General features: G+C 35.2%; 4 protein-coding genes across 6 annotated transcripts; 2 read left to right on the top strand and 2 right to left on the bottom strand.

The window, feature by feature from the left end:
• Positions 1-1,626: 1,626 nt before the first annotated feature.
• Positions 1,627-11,751, top strand: LOC114174897 (calmodulin-binding transcription activator 4-like). Of its 2 annotated transcripts, none has more exons than XM_028059663.2 (13): positions 1,627-1,937; positions 2,492-2,623; positions 2,748-2,863; positions 3,481-3,569; positions 3,834-3,879; positions 5,746-6,061; positions 7,614-7,765; positions 7,959-8,049; positions 8,130-8,365; positions 8,728-9,407; positions 10,116-10,722; positions 10,934-11,230; positions 11,350-11,751. In XM_028059663.2, exons 1-13 carry the CDS (start codon positions 1,928-1,930, stop codon positions 11,458-11,460), a joined length of 2,883 nt encoding a protein of 960 aa, XP_027915464.1. In that variant the 5' UTR covers positions 1,627-1,927; the 3' UTR covers positions 11,461-11,751. The 2 variants fall into 2 exon arrangements, with proteins under 2 accessions (XP_027915464.1, XP_027915532.1); XM_028059731.2 differs by having other exon boundaries at positions 1,629-1,937; positions 8,145-8,365.
• Positions 11,752-12,261: 510 nt separating this feature from the next.
• LOC114163442 (uncharacterized) lies at positions 12,262-13,208 on the top strand. 2 transcript variants are annotated; one of them, XM_028047756.2, is made up of 3 exons: positions 12,262-12,529; positions 12,707-12,853; positions 12,923-13,208. In XM_028047756.2, exons 1-3 carry the CDS (start codon positions 12,377-12,379, stop codon positions 13,121-13,123), a joined length of 501 nt encoding a protein of 166 aa, XP_027903557.2. In that variant the 5' UTR covers positions 12,262-12,376; the 3' UTR covers positions 13,124-13,208. The 2 variants fall into 2 exon arrangements, with proteins under 2 accessions (XP_027903557.2, XP_027903553.2); XM_028047752.2 differs by having other exon boundaries at positions 12,269-12,529; positions 12,707-13,208.
• Positions 13,209-13,923: 715 nt separating this feature from the next.
• Positions 13,924-15,240, bottom strand: LOC114163453 (nuclear transport factor 2B-like). Its single transcript, XM_028047767.2, has 2 exons — positions 14,827-15,240; positions 13,924-14,213 (listed from the first exon to the last, which is right to left on the bottom strand). The coding sequence occupies exons 1-2, from the start codon at positions 15,121-15,123 to the stop codon at positions 14,139-14,141; spliced, it is 372 nt and encodes a 123-aa protein (XP_027903568.1). The 5' UTR covers positions 15,124-15,240; the 3' UTR covers positions 13,924-14,138.
• Positions 15,241-15,920: 680 nt separating this feature from the next.
• On the bottom strand, positions 15,921-20,294 carry LCR (Galactose oxidase/kelch repeat superfamily protein). Its single transcript, XM_028047749.2, has 2 exons — positions 19,843-20,294; positions 15,921-17,441 (listed from the first exon to the last, which is right to left on the bottom strand). The coding sequence occupies exons 1-2, from the start codon at positions 19,968-19,970 to the stop codon at positions 16,196-16,198; spliced, it is 1,374 nt and encodes a 457-aa protein (XP_027903550.1). The 5' UTR covers positions 19,971-20,294; the 3' UTR covers positions 15,921-16,195.
• Between the last annotated feature and the right edge of the window lie 2,396 nt (positions 20,295-22,690).

Here is a 22,690-nt window from a genome sequence, read left to right as displayed (position 1 = left end):
TATATATATATATATATATATATATATATATATATATATATATATATATATATATACATGCTTCTACAACCACCATGTTCTTATGTCCTACTTTGTCTTATTATTTATATCACTTAACTGTAATTATATAAAATTTATTTTATAAGAAAAATATTCAAAGTACTAAAATGCTCATTTTCCAAAGGAATGGCATGAAATTTCAAACTGTTTGAGAAGTGAATGTTATTGAAGATATTCAAGAAAGACTATTTGAAAAATAATATAATTTGAAATATGAAACAGAAAAAAGTTTATTGAACCATCTTAAAGTTTTTTTAATGTGTTTATTATGCTAAATTCACAAATGAAAAAGAATAAAGCTTGAAAAGTGAGATGTAATTTTAGTGGTTGCACTTTGCAACTTAAAAAAGGAAAAAAGACATGATAATTAGTCAAAAGTTATCATATTTGAAATATAACTTACTTTAATTGGAAAAAAGAAAAAAAATGAAAGGGAAAAATATCCCAACAGAAAAATTTAACACCACAAAATGAGTAATTAACTCCAATATTAGTTTTTACAAAAGGGGAAAATTCCAAAACCAAAGAAAATATACATCAAGCGATCAACCTAGAAGATTTCTAATATAACTATGTCTGATAATAATAAAATTGAGAGTTAATTATGATTTTAGTTCTCGAATTTTAACTCAAAATTAAAATTTGTTTTTGTTTGAAATTTTAATATATTTTAGTCTCTAAAGAACGAATATAGTTATTTTAATCCAATTACATTAATTATTTTTTACGCGTCGAACGCTCTTCATGTTAGTATTGGAGTTCTTTGCACTGTTTAATATATTTCCGGTTCAATATTTACTGAGAAATGTATTCAACCTCTCAACAAAAATTTACGTAATTAAATTAAAAAAATTATATTTATTTATTTTTAAAATTTAGGAACTAAAATATATCGAAGTTTCGAACAGATAAAATTCCACATTTCAATCAACTTTCATGAACTAAAATTCAAAAATCAATTTAGTAGAGCTTTTAGAAAAAATATTACCAGACAACTTCTATGATTGCTATTTTTTTAAAGTTTTACAAGCATGTGTAACACTTAATGGGGATTAGTAAATAAGAAAAACAAAAATTAAAGTTGTATAAAAATTATAAAATATTTGTTTTAATAAAACCAGAGAGGAACAGAGATATTTTGGAGAAGTGAAATACAAAAAAAAAAAGTAAGTGGTGGATAGTGATAGGTCGCAGGTGCTTCCAAAAGGTGCTTGTGCTATCACTGATTCACGTTGTTCACGATATCACCCAAGTCATCAAAATCTACACCTGTTCACATCTCAACTTCATTCTTAACTATTATTGCTGAAATTGGTTCATTTCAAACCAAGAAATTTCCACACCAACGCATTTCTTATCTACAATTTACTTGTTTCGTCGTTTCTCGATCAAATTTGATGTTACTGTTTTCCGAGCTTCCAAATTCAAACATGAAATAGGTTAAAATATTCTTGTTCATACATACTTCTTTGTTACAAGCTTGGTTTACCTTGAATTGGTAATTGTTTCAAATTCCTTAAACAAAAGATAACATAAAAACGACAAAACAAAAAAGTTAACAGTAGAGGAACGTTGTCATTGGTGATTGTTAATGCTCTAAATTAATTGGGGATGGAAAATTGGCTAAAAGTGAAATGTCACCGAACCTTCATCGACCACAATATTATCTGTGAGAGGGCCAGTGAGTGTTGGAGGACTCTAATTCTATATCATCGACTTGTTCATTACTTAGGTCTGTGTTTGTGCTTGTGAAGAAGCTGAACCAAACATGCCCTTATACTTGTCGCTTATCACTTCGTAGCGTGTGGTGGGAAATGCAATTTCGCCAATTCTAATTCAACCTCTTTCCTTCGCGCGATTGATTACTATGCCATCTGGTAAAACCTCTCTCTTCATGCTTTTCGTTACTCGTTGCTTACTTCTGCTTGTTCAATTTTGCTATGGATTAGAGCTGCTTAATCGAATTTTAGCAATGGTGTGTTTGGATTCACGATGATACTGAACTTCATGGCAAAACGCATCACGTGCTTTTATTGTATCCTGTTTGTGTAGAATTTTTGACTTGGGTTGATTTTTTTATCTTGTCGGTTTAAGTTTTTTTCTAGTTTTGGCTTTGCACCTTTTTTGGTGGAAAATTATGGTTGGTACAGTACGCTATAGCGTACGCTTGAGATGACAACTTTTACTTCATGGACCCAATTTTTGTCCTTCCGGCTCATATGGAGGAATAATTGTTTTGCTATAATACTGTTACAGAAACGGGGATAGTGAGTTCTTACTTCTTAGTTTACGATCAGAGAGTTTTGTGGTCACCATTAATGCCCCCAAATTTCTGCATGATTCCCATGTACCCGCAAACGTAGAGACACCGGAAGAGGGAACAAAAAGATAAGTTCTAAATTGGTGGACTAATGTGACATTATCATGGCAGGTTTGGAGTACAACCTCGATGATCTGTTCCAAGAAGCTAAGAAGCGATGGCTCAAACCTGTCGAAGTGCTTTACATTTTACGGAATCACGACATGTGCGAGCTTACCCACCAGCCCCCTCATCAGCCAGCTGGTAACGTCCGTTTTCTGTTCGTTGAAATGTGTGAAAGAAAAGAAGGACATTTTTTATGACTCTTGTTTGTTATTTGATTGTGTTACTGACTATCGGAAATGTTACCAATTGGCTTTCTTAACAGGCGGATCCCTGTATCTGTTTAATAGAAGAGTCACGCGTTACTTCCGCAAAGATGGTCATAACTGGAGGAAGAAAAGAGACGGAAGAACTGTGGGAGAAGCACATGAACGGCTCAAGGTCTTTGAACATTTTGTACTAGGCTGTCCTTCTATTCTGAGACATTTATTTGTCTTTCTGCAGCTCATGTCAGCCACTACCATCTGCCCACTTTTGGCACGCTTTATGTTTTATAAAATTGCTCCAATTTGGATCAAACTCCTTCCTTTTAGTCTTAGATAAGAACTATACAGAAAAGAATAGAAGATGAATTATATAATGATTGTATCGATCTTACCAACAGCTTGAGTTTTTCATACCAATTGTAATTAGAGCTTCTTCTATACTTCATCACTTAACTTTTTATTTATTGGAGGAAATTGAATAATAAATTGTTAACATTGTTGAGGAAGAAATATTATATCTCACACATGTTGAACAAAATATTATTTGAAAATAATAAAGGATCTTCATTGCAAATTTCATATATCATCTATCTCCTAATCTTTATGAACATGAGCTGTCATATCATTGAGATATAATCGATTTGATGTTTAACAGTTTTTCTGATATTGAGCATTTTTCTCTTTTAAATATAATTCTATCATTTTTTCTATACTGGTGTTTTCATGCCAACATTTCTTTCGTGATAGAATTCTTTGTATTCAAATTCTCAAATGATTGATCTTCGTGATTAGGTTGGAAATGAAGAAATCCTAAACTGCTACTATGCACATGGAGAAGAGAACCGTTCTTTTCAGAGACGGAGCTATTGGATGTTGGAGCTGTGAGTAAATTTTAACTATTAGTTTGAGGCAGACCATACTATGACTACTTCTACTTGATTTTTCTTTTGAGATCCAAATACGTACTCACAAAGCTCATAACAATAGCAACCTTAATTACCACGAATAAATTACCTTGATTGCGATATAAATTAACCTTCAGTGTATATTGCGATGTAAATACTGTTAAGATGGGTCCATTTGTATTCCAATATGTTATAGCAGTGCATGTTCATATTTGCTCATATACTATTGTTTCTTGACAGGGAATATGAGCATATTGTTCTGGTGCATTATAGAGACACAAGTAAGGTGAGTATCCAGAACATGATATCAGATAAACATGGTACTTGTGGCTTATTATGAGTGTGAAAAGGTGTGAATCCTTTTAGTGCAAAACATCTCATTGTCCTACACTCCTACCCTGTTTATGAAAATTAAAATGTTATTTTAAGCACATCCTCCCTTTTGGTGTTCATGATAGAGTGAGACTGGCGGCTAGCTAGGTATACATTACTGAGACAAAAAAACAGAGAGGGAAAATAGACAAAGAAACATCAATTCATTCTCATTCCTGTCTACACCCTGGGTGCATACCCCTAAATCACCTAATAACACAGATTGGGCAGCTCATTTAGGAAAAAATAAATTCAGTCATTACAATCCATAATCGTTGGCCTAATAGGGTTTGATGATGGCACGTTGGGCCTGGTCAAGATGTGGGCTGGTGGCCTATCGGTGCAGGTTTGAAACCTAAATTAAATAATTTAGTTTATTTGTTTTTCTTATGAAATTCAACCCTTTGTAGTATATCTTATGAATACTTCATTTTGTATTGCTTTAATACTTTACTTTCTGTAAATGATTTAAATGGTAGTCCTTGAGTTGTTTATATTTCTCCCATATGTTTAATTCTCTCTCTCTCTCTCTCTCTCTCATTTTTCAGTTTTAAAACTCTACAATAAACAAACATGATATGATTCCAATGAGAATTGAACTAAATTTGGGAAATTAACAGTTAGGGATTGGAATCAATTGAAAATTGGGAATTGAAAACAAAACAAAGTAGAAATGGAAAAGGAACGTGCCAAAAACAAGGTTTGATAAGTTAAAGATGATCATACAAATTAGTGAATTCATAATAAGATAACAAGTTGTATGGAAGAACCTAGCAAAGAGATATTCTCACTGCTTTGTCAAAAGCCATTTCTATCTTATTTTCTGAATTCCAAAATATTTAAATAAAAATTTAGTTTTAGGGTTTGTGTTGTTTTTAAGTACATAAAAGAAAAATAAAATCCCTATATCACAAGCAAAACTAATTTGCCCTAGTGCTTTAGTGAAGTCTCTTCAAAGTGTTGAGCCTTGCTGGCCCTCCAATAGATGAACCACCTTATTCTGCAATGCCTCTTAGGCTTTTCTAAGCATTCCTCCAGTCATGGATCCACCTAAGTTTTGAATTGAGTCCCGGTCTTGATCCTTTTCGTCATGGCATTGGCCTTTGGTGTCCACGTCAAAACATGTGTATTTCCAAAACAAATTATGCTCATCTATAACTCCAAACAAGTACATCAGAGAGCTGAAATTGTGATGAATTAGCTTAAGTTTGTTTACATCCACCTTTTTGAATGTATTGTTACTTTCTGGAGCTAAGTACTTTATTTTCAGATTGTGTATGACCTCAAATGGAGATATATTCAAATCTCATTTAAATCATCATTTTTGTTGATTCTCTGAATTGCAATTATCTAGTCACGTTCAGCATTTTGAAGTAGTAGATTGTTTCATTGTAATGCTGTTAGCAATGAGAGAGCACTATCTTTGGGATCAAAAAAGGTTTCAAAGGTGTGTTCCATGAGGAATAAACTGTACAAACGGCTAGAAGGTCAACTTAAGGTGTTACAAAAGCAGTTAGGAGGTTAGTCAAATAGGGGAAACGGTAATGGAAAGGGAGGCACTGTGGAAACATAACAGAAACTGATATATCCTCAGTTTAAAGAGCCATTTTTTTCCTTGCAAGTGGAATTCTCCTCTTGTATCTCACTCTTGAGATAACAGTTTCACACTTCCTTTCACATCTGCTATTATCTATTCTATTTTTTTATTTTGTTCGTCGCCTGGGAATTGTATCAGTAAAAGGTTGAGTTTGGCATTAAGGTTTGCACTCACATTTTGCAGGGGAAATCCAATTCTGAACCTTTCACACAATTTTCATCGAGTTCCTCTCGTGTTTTTAGTCAGAGTCAAAGCTTGTATACAGATCACAACCCAGGGACATCATCCATGTTTGGTGATTCATGTGAACCTAATCAAAAATTTCCTAGTCCTGGGTCTTTAGAAGTTACATCTGAAGCACAAGCCTTGCGCCAATTGGAAGAAGAGCTGAATATAAATGAGGACAGCTTCAATGAAAGGGTGATTTATAAAGATAAGTCTACTTTGTCTGGACCAAATGATCAAGGGCATCTTTTTGTTAGATATAATGGAAGACAAGGTAATTTAGACAAACTTGAGCCGTTAAAAATTACTGTTTTTTCTTTTATTGGAGGAAGTGGATAAAATCGATATATGTTTGAAGTAACTGAAGGATTTGAGTTATTATCCCTATTTTATGCTCTTACCTTGTATTGAGTTTTGGTTTGCCCAGTAATAGATGTTTGTCTTCTACCTGTGCAACATGTTCCAGTGGCTTCTTCCAGTCTCAACGTGTGACTGTTGGGTTAAATATGTAACATACATTCTTATTTTTAAGTTGCCCAACTTACCCTTCTTTATCATATATTTTCATTGGCTGAAACCAAAGTCCTCAATTGTTATATGTTGGTTGTTTCAAAATCTTAAAAAAGTGTATGACCACTATTATGAATAAGGAAACCAGAAATAAAAGAAGTTTGAATCAACGGCATCACGATTAGGTTTGTTGTATCTCAAATCACTCTAGGAGGAATTAAAGGGATATTCATATTATGTTAACCAAGCTGAACATTTTTCAAATCTTTAACGAAATAAACTCTATATATTGCATGTTATGTAAATCTTGTTATCCTCTTTTGTGCTTGAAAAATTAAATTAAAGAAGTGTTCTGATTTTAAGATATTGATTATTGAAATTTGCTAAATATGTACAAGCCTTTATGAATCTGTATTATTCACCAAGTTGGGTTACAACACGTGTACTCATCATGTATAAACAAAAAAAAAATGACGTTATCTCAAAGATAAACTACATATCTGATCTTATGTAAAATATGAACTACATGTGATTGCAATCAACTCTCCCTCCTCAAGCATAAGCATAGATGTCTTGTCACAAATGTTAGTTATCCCCGGACCCTGCAAGGATTTAGTAGATATGTCTACAAATTGTTCAATAGAATACACAAATTTAGTCTTGTTGATGTCAAAGAAGATATTCTCTGTAATGAAAGGACGACCAACCTCTATATATTTAGTCCTTTTTGTTTTTTTTTTTTTCATTGGCAAATGTTAGTTCTTAGTTGTTGTTAATGGGGGAAGTTGAACCCATAACCTCTCCCACCCTCCCTTCTAAACCCACTAAACCAATCTTGTTTCTCCAAATTGTTAGTCCTTTTTGTGAAGATCAAATTTGAGAAAAAGTATAAAGTTGATTGGTTATCACAAGCAAGTTCCATAGGACCTATCTCACAAGCAAACCCTTTAGCCATAAAAGTTTGCAAGTCGTATCAGTCATAACATATGATATGCTGTTTCAATACATGGTATTTTTTACTTTTCCTTGAGATCAAGTTACCTACAATTAAAGGATAAACTATATATCTAGTCTTCTCTCATAAAAGAGACACTACATACATGTCTGATTACAATCAACAAAGATTTTTGTTAATTAGTTATTCCCCCACTCAAACATTGTGCTTTTTCAAAACTTTCAAATTCAGCTTTAGATCAGATTCAATTTATTTCACAAAGTCCATATAGTTTTCTTTTTTTGGTACTCCTTATTATAATTAAACAGAAACTGTAAAGTGAGGAAAGCAAAATCTTCTGAACTTAGTGTATTTTCTGCAGATAACAGTTACACATACTGTGATCATGACTTCCCTAATGATTGTCCTGATGGAAATGAAAAAGATATATACTGGGCCGAGATGCTTGAAGCATGCAAGCCCTTACCTGTGACCAATTTACCAGATCAATATGGATATGAGGCTTTTGAAAATGTAAGTATTCCTAATACACACTTCACGATGTTAAGAGTTTATAATCGATGTCTGCTGAAGTTTCCAAATAACATGTATTTTTGTATCTCTTGAAACAATTGTATCGTTTGAAACTGTCACTTAAATGATATTTATTTGCGTTCATTTCTCGTTTGCCACTTACAAAGAAATAAAATCTCTATTCTTAAAACAGGAAGAGTCATTATTTTCTTTAGGAAGGGAAATGATTGCCAACATGGAAAACAATCAGTGGCCAAACTCCAACTGTAATTATGTTGAGAACTGTATGACTCATTTCAACCTAAAATTACTTGGTCATTTCCCTTTTTCTTTCATATAATGAAATTTCCTCCATCTCTTTGAGGTCCCTTATCTCCAGCTGTTTTTCCACCTCCTCAAGGCGACATTGGAGTCAAATTTCCTCTATGTTCTCGGGTAGAAAATCCAGTAACTACCTCTGACTACTGTGAAAATTTTTTTGACCAAACAAAAATTCAAGAACCCCTGGGTGTAGATTCAAGCTTGACTTTTGAACAGAAACAGAAATTTACAATTAGGGCAGTCTCCCCAGAATACTGCTATGCCAATGAAACTACAAAGGTTCGTGTCTTTTAATTTCAATATTTATTATGTCCCATGCGATGATATATGACTTGGTGAATGTTATGTATTGAATGATGGATCGTTATGATTTTTGGTGCTTACTAAGCTTTACCTACATTCCTAAAGACTTCTAAATCAATACACTGCATTTTTGGTATCATCGTGTAATTATATATCTAATAATTAGGAAGTTGTCATACAAACTCTTAGATTTTGATAGCTATACTTAACCATTTGAGACATATACTTTGTCTTTACTATCTTTCCTGTTGAACTGTTATTATTTTTCGTATAATATGATACAGATACTATTGTTGTTGTCTGCATTTGAATCCTAAACTCTCAAGTTATATGTATAGGTTATCATTATTGGATCGTTTCTCTATCATCACTCGGATTCTACTTGGGCCTGTTTGTTTGATGATGTTGAAGTTCCTGCTGAGATTATTCAGGATGGCGTAATCAGTTGTGAAGCTCCATCCAATCTTCTTGGAAAGGTTAAGTTGTGCATTACTTCCGGAAATAGGGTGCCTTGCAGTGAAGTGAGTGAGTTTGAGTTTCGAAATAGGACTACTAGTTGCACTCGCTGTAATTCATTGGAAACAGAAGATGGTAGAAGTCCGGAAGATCTGCTATTACTTGTTCGATTTGCGGAGATGCTCCACTCTGCTTCATCTAAAAAGGATGACAGCACAGAATCTGGAAGTAACCTTTCAACAGAACAGAAAGATGGTGATGATTCATGGAGCCATATGATTGACACTCTTCTAGTTGGCACTGGAAAATCATCTGATACTGTTAACTGGCTTCTAGAAGAGCTGCTGAAGGATAAGCTGCAGCTCTGGCTCTCTAACCGATCCCATGAAAGAGATGAAGGGACAGACTGTTCTTTGTCCAAGAAAGAGCAGGGAATTATACACATGGTTTCTGGGTTGGGTTTTGAGTGGGCCCTGAACCCCATTCTCAGTTGCGGTGTGAATATAAATTTCCGTGACATCAATGGATGGACCGCCCTTCATTGGGCTGCAAAGTTTGGGAGGTAATAGAAAACTGATTTGTTGATATTAATATGCAGTTTTGTTTATATTAATATGCAGTAGTGTTATCAACTTTTTTTTTCAAAACCTCAAATAAAATATAGTTGATAAAATCTGTTTAGAAACCTGTACTTCATCCTTGGGAAAAGGGAATGTAGATACAAAGAAAGAGATCATGGGAAATAAAACCTGTGTGTAATACCTAGCCTGTAACTGACGCGTTAGAAATTGATGACTGCATTTAAGATGTGATAACCTCGTGTAACAGGATTTTTCAATCATTCTTGAACATGCATACTAAGCCTTAATCAAAGCAAAAATGTTTAATTTTTTTTTTTTATTTCAACAAAGAAGCCTTTTCCCACACTATCTTTCTAGTATCAGCTACATTAATTAAATTATCAAATTGTGCTAGACCAGTAACCGATTTTTCAGAAATGTCCTTTTGGATCAGTGTTTTTAAAAGGTATCTGTTAGAGCTTTATTTTCTCTTTCCCTGTCTCTATGGATCAGACTGACCTCCATATAATTAATTCATCTTACCTGGTAACCTGGGTCTCCAATGGTCTTCTACACTATTCAAACCATCATAGGGCAAACCCTTTTACCGATTATCATATTAAACCCTTGATTTTAGAAGCTTTTGTAAATTATCTGTTCAATTCTAAGTGTTCTGGATATTGTGTCACAAATATTTCATTCCATGATAGGGAAAAAATGGTTGCTTCACTTATAGCTTCTGGTGCATCTGCTGGAGCGGTGACAGATCCAAGTTCACAAAATCCAAGCGGTGAAACTGCTGCATCTGTTGCAGCCTCCCATGGCCATAAGGGACTGGCAGGTTATCTTTCTGAGGTACAGCTAACGAGCCACTTATCATCCCTGACTTTGACAGCGAGTAAGCTTTCTGAAGGATCTTCTGAGCTCGAAGCCGAGTTAACTGTCCGCAGTGTCTCTAAAGAAAATATTGTGGCCGGTGAGGAGGATGTTTCACTAAAAGCTTCCTTGGATGCTGTCAGAAATGCATCTCAGGCAGCTGCACGGATACAAGATGCTTTTCGTGCATATTCTTTTAGAAAACGGAAAGAAAGAGAAGAAGCTATGGCTGCTGCTGCTGCGGCATGTCTAGATGGATACTGTATTGATCCTGCAGGTTGCAATGATGATAACATTTCAGTGCTTTCTGCCATGTCAAAACTTAATTCTCGGAGCTCGGGTGATTACAATTTAGCTGCCTTGTCGATTCAGAAGAGATATCGAGGTTGGAAAGGTCGCAAAGAATTCTTAGCATTGCGCCAGAAAGTAGTTAAGATACAGGTAACTGTAAATAGTTGTTATTACAGTTTTACCATTCTAATTCCAAGAACTCTGCATTTACGTAGATATTGGCCCTGTAGAAATACAGATACTTCATAAAGTGAATAAATTTGTTCATAAATTGGCGAGGATGAAAGCTGTAACCTGACATGTACATGCATACATCAAGAACTTGCTATTAACCTTGGCTTTTCTATATTTATTTGGGCAGGCCATTGTGAGGGGTTACCAGGCTCGGAAGCAATACAAGATAATATTATGGGCAGTTGGAATCCTGAATAAGGTTGTGCTACGATGGAGGAGAAAACGCGTTGGTATAACTAGTGTCCGCCAAGAAATGGATTCAAATGAAGGAGAAAGTGATGATGAAGATTTTCTGAACGTCTTCCGAAAAGAGAAAGTAAATGGAACAATTGAGACGGCTTTGAAGCGGGTGCTTTCCATGGTCCGTCATGACGATGCTCGCCACCAATACAGGCGCTTGCTTTCGTTGTATCGTCAAGCCAAGGTAATTAATTAGTGGGATGCTAACACTTCTCAAAATTATTAGGACTTAATTAAACATGCTAAGCTACCATTTAACAATGTTTTTTATGTGCAATGCATGACTTGTTGATTCTTTTACAGACTAAACGTGAGAGTACAAGTGATGAAGCACCGTCATCAACTTCGGAAGAGGATCCTCTGAATATGGAAGAGGATGATTGGGATCTGTTATGGCAAAAATTATGTGCTTAGGAAGTTTTATGTCTCTTTGGGATAAATTTCTGGCTTTCTGTGTACTTGGATGTGTAGGTATAAAAGCTTGATTGAGGTTTTAGTTTGTAAAACAGTATAGGTTGTATAGTGTGATAAAAGCGGTGGGCACTCTTTTCATGTACAAAGTTGCCTTCACTGATTTGGGGTAGTAAAGGGTTTCAATTTATGATTTATTGTTTTTCTTTTCATCAGTAAAACTAGACAGAAACCATAACGAGATAAACAAATGTGTTATATTTCTGATTTTAAATGATTTAGTATAATTTTCCATTTTTGACGTGGATTTCGGATTGTATATCAATTTCACGAGTCGCATTTCGGATTTATGTATTATGAAAAAAAAAAAAAATAGATACCCAGTGGTGATAATAATAAAGTTTTCAATGCATGCAAGACGTAACTAGTAGCAGATACTAATAAAAATGTTTTTACTTCACTAATTTACTTAACTATGCTTCCCTAAATCATTACATAAGAAGAGCTAATAGATATATAATTTGTCGTTACAGTTTTCATATTCATAATAGAATATGTTGTTTAGGAAATAATAGAAAAATTAAATCAAATCAAATGGAGTAAAATTTATATTTATATAAAACTTAATCTCTAATCTTTTAGTTCCACTTTTAGATACATAAAGCGTCAAATACTAAGAATGAACAATTTTAAACCAAGTAGTGTAATCTAGAGTCAACACAACAGAAGAATCGCACTTATTATGTGGTGAGGCTAAGTGTAGACAAGACACGTTTGGCATGAAAAGTTAAACAAAACCATAAGGCCACGTCTCTTGTCTTTTTCATTCAATTCAATAATACATTCACTTTGCAGTGACGGTGGATGATAGATAACTCACAACCCACAAACCCACAACAATTATTTGTCTCCCGTTACCATGGAACAAGATCGAAGGCTTCAGCTCATCGACAACGCAATTCAGAAGCTTATACACGACACCAACACCAACACCAACAAAGTCCAAGAATCTCACCATAACAACGATGCTCAATACCAAAACGCTCTTTCCCACCTTCTCTCTGTTTCTCAGGTTTGCAACTCATGCCTATGCAAAACTAGTTTCAAATCTTATCCTTGGATATGGTGTTTATTAATAATCATATAGTTTGTCAATCTTGCTTGAAATTTTATCTTAATATTAATGGTATGTATTCAATATTTTAAATTATTGAGATTGGTAACACTCAAATGCTGAATCTTTTGGCAGTCGAACATTTTGAAAGGAGAAGAGATACCTGAGCAATATGAAGGTTGTAGATCTTCTGATACGGTGGGTTCTGTAATTGAGGCGAAAGAAGGAGAAGATGAGGGTGGAGGAAGTGAAAATGATGAGATAATGAAAGAGCTGAAGAAGGTGAAGAAGCAGAACTTTGTAACTCATTGCCTTCTTTCAGTGATGATAGTCCTCACTGTGGTTTGGCAGGTATCTGAAGTCTCTCTTATTTTGCAACTCAAAGATGGATTAAGTCACCCTTTTAGATCCTTCGGAAATATACTCAAAGGTATGGTGAAAGTCCCTGACGTGAAAGGCCAGGATGCTGATGACAGAGAAGAACTTCTTGAATCTTCATCATCCCTTCCCTCCATGGTGATTCCAGATATGTCTCATAATATCGGAAACTAGTCAAACTTCTCATTCCCTTCTAATGTAAATTCCCTCTTCTTGTACCATTTGCAAGTACAATATATCCATGCATACATTTAGACGAGATCTTGATCAGATTCTTCACATGGTAATAAAAAATAAAAAAAATCCTTCAAAGTCAAAATGGGTTTGTATCTTTATTTTACTTAGCGTTGTTTATTATTCTGTGTTGGAAGGGCCAGGGAAAGAACCTCTGGGGTCACAATACTAGAAAAGACCTTCTATAGGGAGAGACAAACTCACTTAGCTGATTATTAGTTAAAAAATAAATTAAGTCGCTAATTTTAAGTATGAAAAACTAATTTCAATTTTATTTATTTTCTTTTAAAAATGCTTCTGCAGTAGTTTGTTAAAGAAGACTCTTACGAAATTCATAAATTTTTGAAAACGTGATAAACCTCGATGGCTTCAAAACTCCTCGTGAGTTTTGTCTTCACTGTCTACTCAAATACGGTAAACATTAACCACTGAGCAATGCTTTCTGACACCAAATTTAACACACAACACTAACACCTGCGCCTGCAACATTTACGTTACTCCTCTTTTTTAGGTCAGGTAGTAGTGAAGGAAAATGTTGAAGGATTCGATCGATGGTTCGAAACGAATTGGCTCCTCATTCATCTTTGAATGAAAATTGAACTATAGCAAACAACTCATCACGATGGCAGGGAAACAAACATTTAAATTAGGTGATAAAATCAAACATATAACAAAATACAAGACATATGCACAAACAGACTTTTAGAGGTAAACTTTATAAGAAATGTTCGAAGCAAATATATCAAATTTGAGAACCTCCAATTTTCATCAATTTTAACCATTTATCCTTGAAAGCGTTTTGTCCAATCACAACCAAAAAATCCAAACAGGAGAAGCACAATCATGCGTTCAACACGAACCAAAAATAACTCATTCTCGAATGAAAATGTCAGAAACAAAACAGCTGTAGGCAAGAACTAATATGGCCTTTCACGTCGACATACTTGGGGTTATCTCATGCATAGTTCAACCGGAATATGTCATTCAACACATAATAGCTTCCCTGCGGTGTAGGCATCAAATGGAACATCTGTATAACAAAAAGATCAACATGTTTAGTCATCAATTAATAACATAAACGCAGTAATTAGTCGATTAGCAGACAAATCAAAGCAGAAAATAAATAACATCATTGATGATTTGATGTCAAGTTACACCGATGCTTCTACAGCAAATGGCAAATAACCGCATTCTATATCTGAGCAAACAATAATTATTGTAATCATTTCAAATCCTTCTCTTCCTCCTTTACATAATGTCAAACACCTTCATCTATTACCAGAAAACATGTGCCCACATAGACACCACTCCACATGGGTTTCACTATACGAGACAGACACACCTGAAATAATTTTTTTTCTCGGAGGAATTCAAAAGGAACAATTCATGATGAGTGAACAAAAACATCCTACAATCATCAAGTGTTGAGGAACATCGAGTCATATGACTCAATACTCCAAGCTTCTAGAACGAGTGAACTTCAATCACGCATAGACAATGAATAAACAGATATAAACAAAAACTTATTATCCGATGAAAACCTAGTTGATTGTGGAATAAAGTAGAATAGATTAGATCGATTAGAAAACCCTAAAAAATAGATTAGTGGAAGAAGTAAGAGAAGAGAGGGGAGCATTGCGTACCTGGCTGAACTTGAGGGCATGCTGTTCGCCGGCAAGCTGGAGGTTGCCGCTGACGAAGACGAGCATGCCGCCGTTACCTCCGGAGGGCTGGCAATCGACGGTGGTGATGGAGTGTTGGCACTGGTGGAAGGGAAGGGAAGTGAGCTTGGCGACGATGTTCTGAGCGCCCTGGATCTTCTGGCCTTCGAAAGAAAGCATGGAACCTTCCTGATACAGATTCGCCAGATTGTTGCGGTTCGAATCGAAGGTTGAATAGTAATGTTCCACGAATGCCTTTGCCAATGCGTCTGGATCCATTTCCTTCTCTCTTCGTTCTTCTCTCTTCTTCTTCTGCTTCACTCTCACGCACACACTCACTCTCGCTCTTTCCTAATTTTTTCTACTAACACACAACACTCACAATAATACCATCCTAAACTCTTTCTTTCGTATTTAATATTTAACTCCACTGGACTGGACTGGACTCCTTTCCGGGTTCAACTCCTGACCCGCAAGTCCAAACTTAAATTCCTATATCATTGTCCTAATTTCATTTTTTTAATGACATTTTCTTTTCTTTATAAATTAAAATATAACATTATTAAATATTTAACGTTGTACATTCTGTGATGTTATATATCAATAAAAGAATTATGATAATATAAATATTAAGTAAAACCTGTGTTCATTCTATTCTTTTTAGTTAAAAAGTACACGCTCTTCGGACTGAAATGTCAAATAGCTTTTAATAACTGTTCTTTGACTGTCTATGACTACTAATTGAAAAGTCACTGTGTAAACTAAAATACACAAAATTATGCAAACATGAAAGGATTTTTTTTTTTTTTTCCAAAAACAAGGTTTCATGATCGAGTAAACAAATGACACCAGAAGAACGTTTCGCAATGTCGAAGCATGCTTCATCAGAGATTCATAGTAGGTCATCCTTTTGGCTGAGTGACACCCAGGAGTGTGAATCTGGTTTCACCTGTTCTTCACAACCTAGCAGAGTTGTGAATTTAGCAACGAAATTGCTAGTAATTGCATTGATAGTGTGAATATGAAAACCTAGTCGGAGATTATGGGTACTCCTCCCCATAGCACACAAACAAAAAGAACCAAAAATTAAAACCATACACTTATTGAAAGCAAAAAGAAACTTAAGTTCTATATCACCTTTTAGCAAGGTGTTCCCCAGGATGAGGCATTCCCAACACATCCAAAGTAGTGTTCACATGCCTGAGAGTATGAAAAGACATGAATCACAAACCCATATTATTTTTGAACTACTCTGTTAAACCAGCAATGAACATTAGGATTACGTACAACACCATAAAAAGGCCAGCAAATTGCAATGACAGGCCATTGCTGTTAAGAGATACAAACGAAATCATGCCAGCGCTGTGAGGCATGGATGAAATGCAGTACCACAAGCTATCCACTGTCGTTTTCTCCCACGCGGCACCACACACCCAGGAACCTTCAGCCATTCTTTCCTTGCTATGTTGTAAGTAACCAATCTATTCATCTGTTTCGACCTCAGGGACAACATGAGCAAGCCTTTGTTCCCCAGGCAAGTCATTCTAACGTGCTTCCCATAAAAGTCCAAGCACCATATGTTTGGCATTCTGTCAACCTCCTTCCACAAGAGTGTCATTTTCTGCAGCTCCCATATGCATACACAAGTAGCTGCATTCTTTGTGAGCAAACCCACAAGCATGATCTGGCCATCACACTCGGCCAGAGTGTGATCAGTCAGATGCAACGGCGCTGGGATTATATATTGTTTCCAAACCCCAGTTGCCATATCGTACGAAACAATCCCTTCTGGGTCTGATCGCATGAAGTAAAGCATGCTATCGATAGAGACAGCTTGAGACCTAAAGTTCAGCGACAGTGGCAGCTTCATACCTGCAGGCATGTTTCCAGGACGAATCCAAGAATTTCTGACTGAGTCGTAAACTTCATATTCTCCATCACAACCAACCCATAAGATCTTGTAGCCTGAACCAGCCGAGTTTCCGTTAATTGTCATCCCTACAGCAACCCGAGACCAGACCTTAACTGATCGAGCTGGCAACTCCCTGAAGGATTGAGTCAGTGGGTTGCAAACAAAGAAGTTACGATGACCAATGTCAAGAAAGCAAACTAAACCACCGGCAGAAGCCACGGGTAAAACAATCAATTTTGTGGGCGGTGTCGATATAGTTGGGTGGTGCCATTTTTTCAAAGAAGGATCGTACATAGCTCCCGAGTTCACATTTTCATGGGTAATGGTGTAAAACCATGGATTTGCTTGTGTAACTTGAGTACAATGCTGAGAAAAACTTTGAGAAGTAAGCATGGAATTCCACTGCCGGCAGACAGAGCGGAAGCGGAAAAATGTAGCAATGGGGAGTCGTGCTATCACAGCCTCAAATAAATCTTCCGGAAAATCTTTCCAAATTTCTTGATCCATAACTTCAGTTGAGCAGGATCGTCCAGATGATTTGCCCCTGCTTCTATCTCTACGAGACTTCTTAGAAGGTGGAGACTTCACAGGCTCTGACATCCTGAAACGGCCAGACTTTCCTGCTGTCACTACAAGGCCACAAAAGTCATCTACAGAGCTATCTTCAACATCAAAGGATGTCCATCTGTGAAAAATACAAACAAGTTCATATTTCATATGCTTCCTGACATGAAGTGTCAAATTTGAAATGCAATTGCACACACAAATAAGATTAGGGGGAGGAGGAAACATGATTGAAATTTGTGATTTGTCAGAGTAACAATCTCACTTAGAAAAGTTATATAAGCGGGTAGAAAAATGAGACTTAACTACCGAAGAAACGGTATAGTTAAAGGATCAAGAGCATTTCAAAGAAGTATCAGTTCACACATGAAAAACTGCACAGCTATAGGTATCTTAATGTCTAGGTAACAATAATAAATTTACACCATCACAGTAGATACAGTGGACTACACTTAAATCCTGCTTGAACAAACTTCTCCGTAAGCATTTTTATAGGAGAAAAAAATATGAAAGTAAAATGAATTAAACTTCTCTTAAAAATTAAAATCAACCTATGCACTTCAACTTTCACAACTTCTCTCATCTGTGACTTCTTCAGGAGCTGAATACATAAATTGATTTAAATTTGTGGAAGAAATTTTATTCATTTTGCTTCTTTTTTTTATTTCCCTAAAAGCGCTCGATGGGAAGTTTGTCCTAACAAAGCCCTAAATAACAACAACAATAGTTTTATCCAATTAGAGGAGGTTGGCCACATTACACTTAAAAACAAAATTCTAAGTTCCCTAGGTGCCAAAACAGACATTTTCAAATGCATAACTATAAAAGAAATGCAAATTCATCATTACGTGGTGTACAAGTGTAATGCAGCAGATATCTTTACTCTAGTATCTAGGGTTTGGGTGAGTAAACAGACAGTGCTTCTGAGGAATCCTATATTAATTTTCGTTATATAAAATCAATATCTATTAAACACAATGCCTCCAAGGTGCTATTTGCAAAAGGAGTTTAGTAAAACTGATAGAAAAGTTGTAAAATACAGGTAATCATCCTAACAATTGTCATCTCTTCATTACAACATCCCTTTTTCGAGTGATATGCATCCTCAGGTCAAAAGTTAGTAAAGTATTTGACTTTAGTTTGTCACACCAACAAATTGGAACTAAACTGGTCCATCTACTATGTGTGTTTATAATAAAAAGAAATGTTTTAAATGGAAATCTAAGCAACAGTTTTGCTTCTTCTTTTTTCTGTTAATCCTTTTCTTAATTTTTTTAAGGACTAGAACCCAACAGACGAATTTTCGTAACAAGTTAGCCGAAAATTCCATTCAATTATATCTACTTGTCCACACAAGGAATGTGATGATGTGAGAATTGGCGGTACAAAACCCTCCTTTGTTTGATGATATACTATGACACAAAAAAAGCAAAAAATTGATGTTTATCCCATAATGACTGTCAAGAAAGGCATCAGAAGCAATAGGTGTTCAAATATAAAACATCCAATAGTTAAAACAAATAATCAAGTAATCTGACTGTGATCTTTGCAAGGATTAACAGAGCCAAGTGTGGTATGCAGTACATTAAGACCTTATTGAGATACCCAAAAGAAAAAGAAATAAGTTTCTCCCACAAACTAAGAATAACTTACGCATGAGCTAATTCACAGAGAATCTCTCCTTTAGCTTATTCAAAAGTTTAATTATTCCATGTCAATTATTGCTGAATCACACAGAAAAATCAATGGCGAGATAAGTAGGGTGTATACAAGTATCATCCTCCTTGCATGTCTCCTAGATCTCTCGAACTAACTACATATAAGTGTGTGCGCAAGAGAGAACCATTAAAACAAGTAATCGGCGTCCAAATGCAGCTCTTACCCTTTGTTCCTTTTCATGCAGCTCCAAACCCAGAAACTACCCCCAAGAACAAAAGATATTTTCAACAAAAAAGAAGACAAGGGAAATTGCAAAGGACATCAAATTCTATCGAACTTACTTAATAAACGAGTTTTAGAAAAACAAAAAGAAAGTAACACAGAAGAAGCGCGTGAGCAAAGAGAAGGCCGGAGCTAAAATCCAATGCGAGAGAAGAACTAAGCAGCAACAAGAACAAAAAAAAAAAGAAAAAATAAAGAAACACAGAGAGAAACGATCAAGGAAGAAAAGCTACAGAGCATAGGAATTGGTGCATTTTTAGGGTATGCGATTGTGTTGGAGAAGGCATGGGAATGAGAAGAAAAAAAAAAAAAAATTGGAGTAGAGTGGTTAATTCCGACACTCACACATTACAGAGCAGAAAGGACCTAACTTACCTACCTACCAAGCCGGTTAATTCACTTCAAAGATTAACAACATCAACAACAACAACATCAACATAAATATAATAGTTATATAAAACATGAAGAAGAAAAAAAAAACGGTGCTGGGCCAAAAAAAGAGGGGGGGGGGGAGAGGGCCTAAAACCTAATTGGGGAAAGAATGAAGAAATAGATCTAAAGAGAGGGAAAAAAGGGGGGACCTGGGGTGTTGTTGTTGGAAGAGGAGAGTGTGGTGTGAAGGTTCAAGAATCAGAGAATGGGAATGGGAAGAGTCCAATAGCTGCTGAAGCTGACCAATTAGCTGCTTCAGCATGGCCACCCCTTCCATGCCCCAAAACACGATTCGCCCGATTCCTCTTCCTTCTTCTCCTTCTCCCAAAACACACACTTTCTTCTCTTTCTCTCTCTTATCCTCCCTAATTCCTATTCTCACCCACTCTTTTCCTTTTTCCACTCTGTTTCTTATGCTGCGTTATTATTATGCCTATGCTTCTACATCATCATCTTCTCTCGTCTTTTCTTTCTCTTTCCTTTTTTTTTTTATAACAACTCCTCCTGTCACAGTGCCAAACAAGACTAATTTTATGATGATTTAAATAAACCTAAGATATTGAAAGAAAAAATCTTCATGAAATCAAAGTTCCTTTCTTGATTATCCACAAAAATATTATTCTGATTAATAAATTAACCACTAATTTAAAATTAACCATGTGTATTTGTCTATAAAAATCAAATCTTTTCTTTACACATGTAACATTGATTTTATTTTATAAGGTCTAAGAAAACCCTTTTGAATCTTTGCTTTCAACAACAAACTAAGTATTGAAATTTCTTGTTACAGAGGTGAGGCGTGGTGTGTGATCTGGTGCAGTTATTGAAAACCAAGTTAGGCACCGATTGCTGCACCAAACACTTCTCTTCTCGTGGGAACAATTTGTGTGAATTTTTTGTTAGGCCCCAGACCCACCTTTTAGCTAGTACTTGCTTTCAGGACCATAACATAATCTCACGACCAACTTTTATCCAGATTGGTCAATGATTCAAACAACAACAACAAACCCAATTAACCTTTTTCTTAATCTCCTCAAACACTCAACTTTAACATGTTAATCTGTAACCAGTTTTTTTCTCAAGACATGGGACTGAATCATTTACAACAACCTTTGACATGTTTCTCTAAACAGAGTAGGAGTAGTACATGATAATGCAGAAATTAATAGCATTTGGGAGACATGAATTTATAAATTTACTTAAATTGAATTTTCTAGTCAAAATAGATCATGATTTTAAACATGTGTTTCCTACATGGGACAATCCATCAAACATGCATAAAGAATGTGTCATCCACCATTTAGATAATGTAGTGCCTTATTTCTTTTGCATCTCTCAACCTCCATTCCACACTTTCCCTCAAATTTCTGAAAAATTCACATTCAAACAAATTTTAAAGATATTATTCTCTATTCCAAAATCTTAGCATTGAATTAATTAGCTTCGTGGATGGTTTAAAACTATGACTTTACAAAAATAAGCTGAAAAATTATTGTAAAAACAAAATAATCTGAAAAAAAAAAAAAAAAAGACTCACTCACGAGCACCGTGTCCCCATGGGTTAGTGTTTAGCACGGCAACGTCATAATTTCACTTTGGAGATCAACGGACGAGATTGCGTTTGGTGGGCCCTTCTTCAACGCACGCCGCAGGATAGTCCTCACGGTCTTTTTCTCTCTGTATGATGAGTTATTTGGGTTGACGAAAATACCCCTCCAAAGCGACATTGCACATCATTCCATTTTCCATTCAATGGTCATAAGTGTCACGCAATAAGTAGTAATTATGTATACTCACGCTTTTCTTTTCCTTTTTAAATAAGTTTTTCACTTTCTTCTTTAATAAATAAATTGTTCTGGTTCAAGTTTTGTGAGATCAGTTATCTAAGTCTTCGATTTTTTTTTTTTGGATTATTTTCTTATTTATAATTATCTGGATTATAAAGAGAGTATAATGACCAAGGAATGAGAATGTGGGTTCCTGGTCACAGTTTTGAGTGCTCTCTGATGGTGTATACCTGTCATTTCAAAGTTACTACATCATTATGTCTCACATAACATCTTTATGTATTATGAATCTCGATAAGGAATTGATAGAATTATAAGTAATAGGGTTATTGAAATTTTGAAGAATTTAAAAGAAAATGTGTATTCATTGTACAATGGTGCATTTTTTTTTTGAAGGTGGAAGATAACCCGCAATTGAAGCATTGTGCATGAATATCCAACAAACTGAAAGGTGGAAAGTGAATGAATGTTGAAGAAAAGGGGAAAGTGGTATTTGGGAATATGATTTGCAATTGAAGGAAAAAAAAAGAATGGGAAGAAAGTGTTTGAATTTGAATGATGATTAATTGGGTTTGAGAAAACCTAAGATGCATATTTTGCGGTGAGTAATGATTTGGTTTTGCCTTGGGAAAGGAAGAGATTTAGGTTTGGTTAATTTTAATGGTTGGTTGGTGCGAATAGAGTGTAGCAGTATCATTACTCTCTCTTTCTAATCCTTATCGTCATCATGGATTCCCTTCTTTTACGTGTGTCTTTCGCTTTGCTTTTCTTTTTAATCTTATCCTTCTTCTTCTTCCCCTCCCCTCCGTGCGTGTGCAAAACATATACCAATTTCACCTTCTTTTTTTTTTCAACACTAATTTATCTTCAAATCTAAAATTTTACAACCCTAATTTTTCTTTCATTAAAAAATTCAGGTCAAAATTTGTCAAATTTCCAACATTTTTATATAGGAATTAAAGGATAAGGGGAAATTTTGAAAAAGTTCAGAAAGAAAATTGGGGGGTGCAGGAAGAAATTTCATTTTGCTAAAGGTTAATTTTCTTATTTATTATGATGTTTTGAATCCAAACAGGCCTGCACTACAAGTCCTAATTACAAAAATAGGAGCATAATATTTGGATCAGAGGAAATAGTGAGCCCATTACCATTGTACTCCAAGTGAGCCCATAATAGTGAGCCCAAACTAATCGGGATGAATGGCCCATAC

Source organism: Vigna unguiculata, chromosome 1 (assembly GCF_037176805.1).
Source record: "Vigna unguiculata cultivar grain cowpea cultivar isolate G323 ecotype 2 chromosome 1, ASM3717680v1, whole genome shotgun sequence".
Classification (NCBI taxonomy): domain Eukaryota; kingdom Viridiplantae; phylum Streptophyta; class Magnoliopsida; order Fabales; family Fabaceae; genus Vigna; species Vigna unguiculata.
Note: the sequence above shows the minus strand (reverse complement) of the source record. Positions and strands in the feature narration are given on the sequence as shown.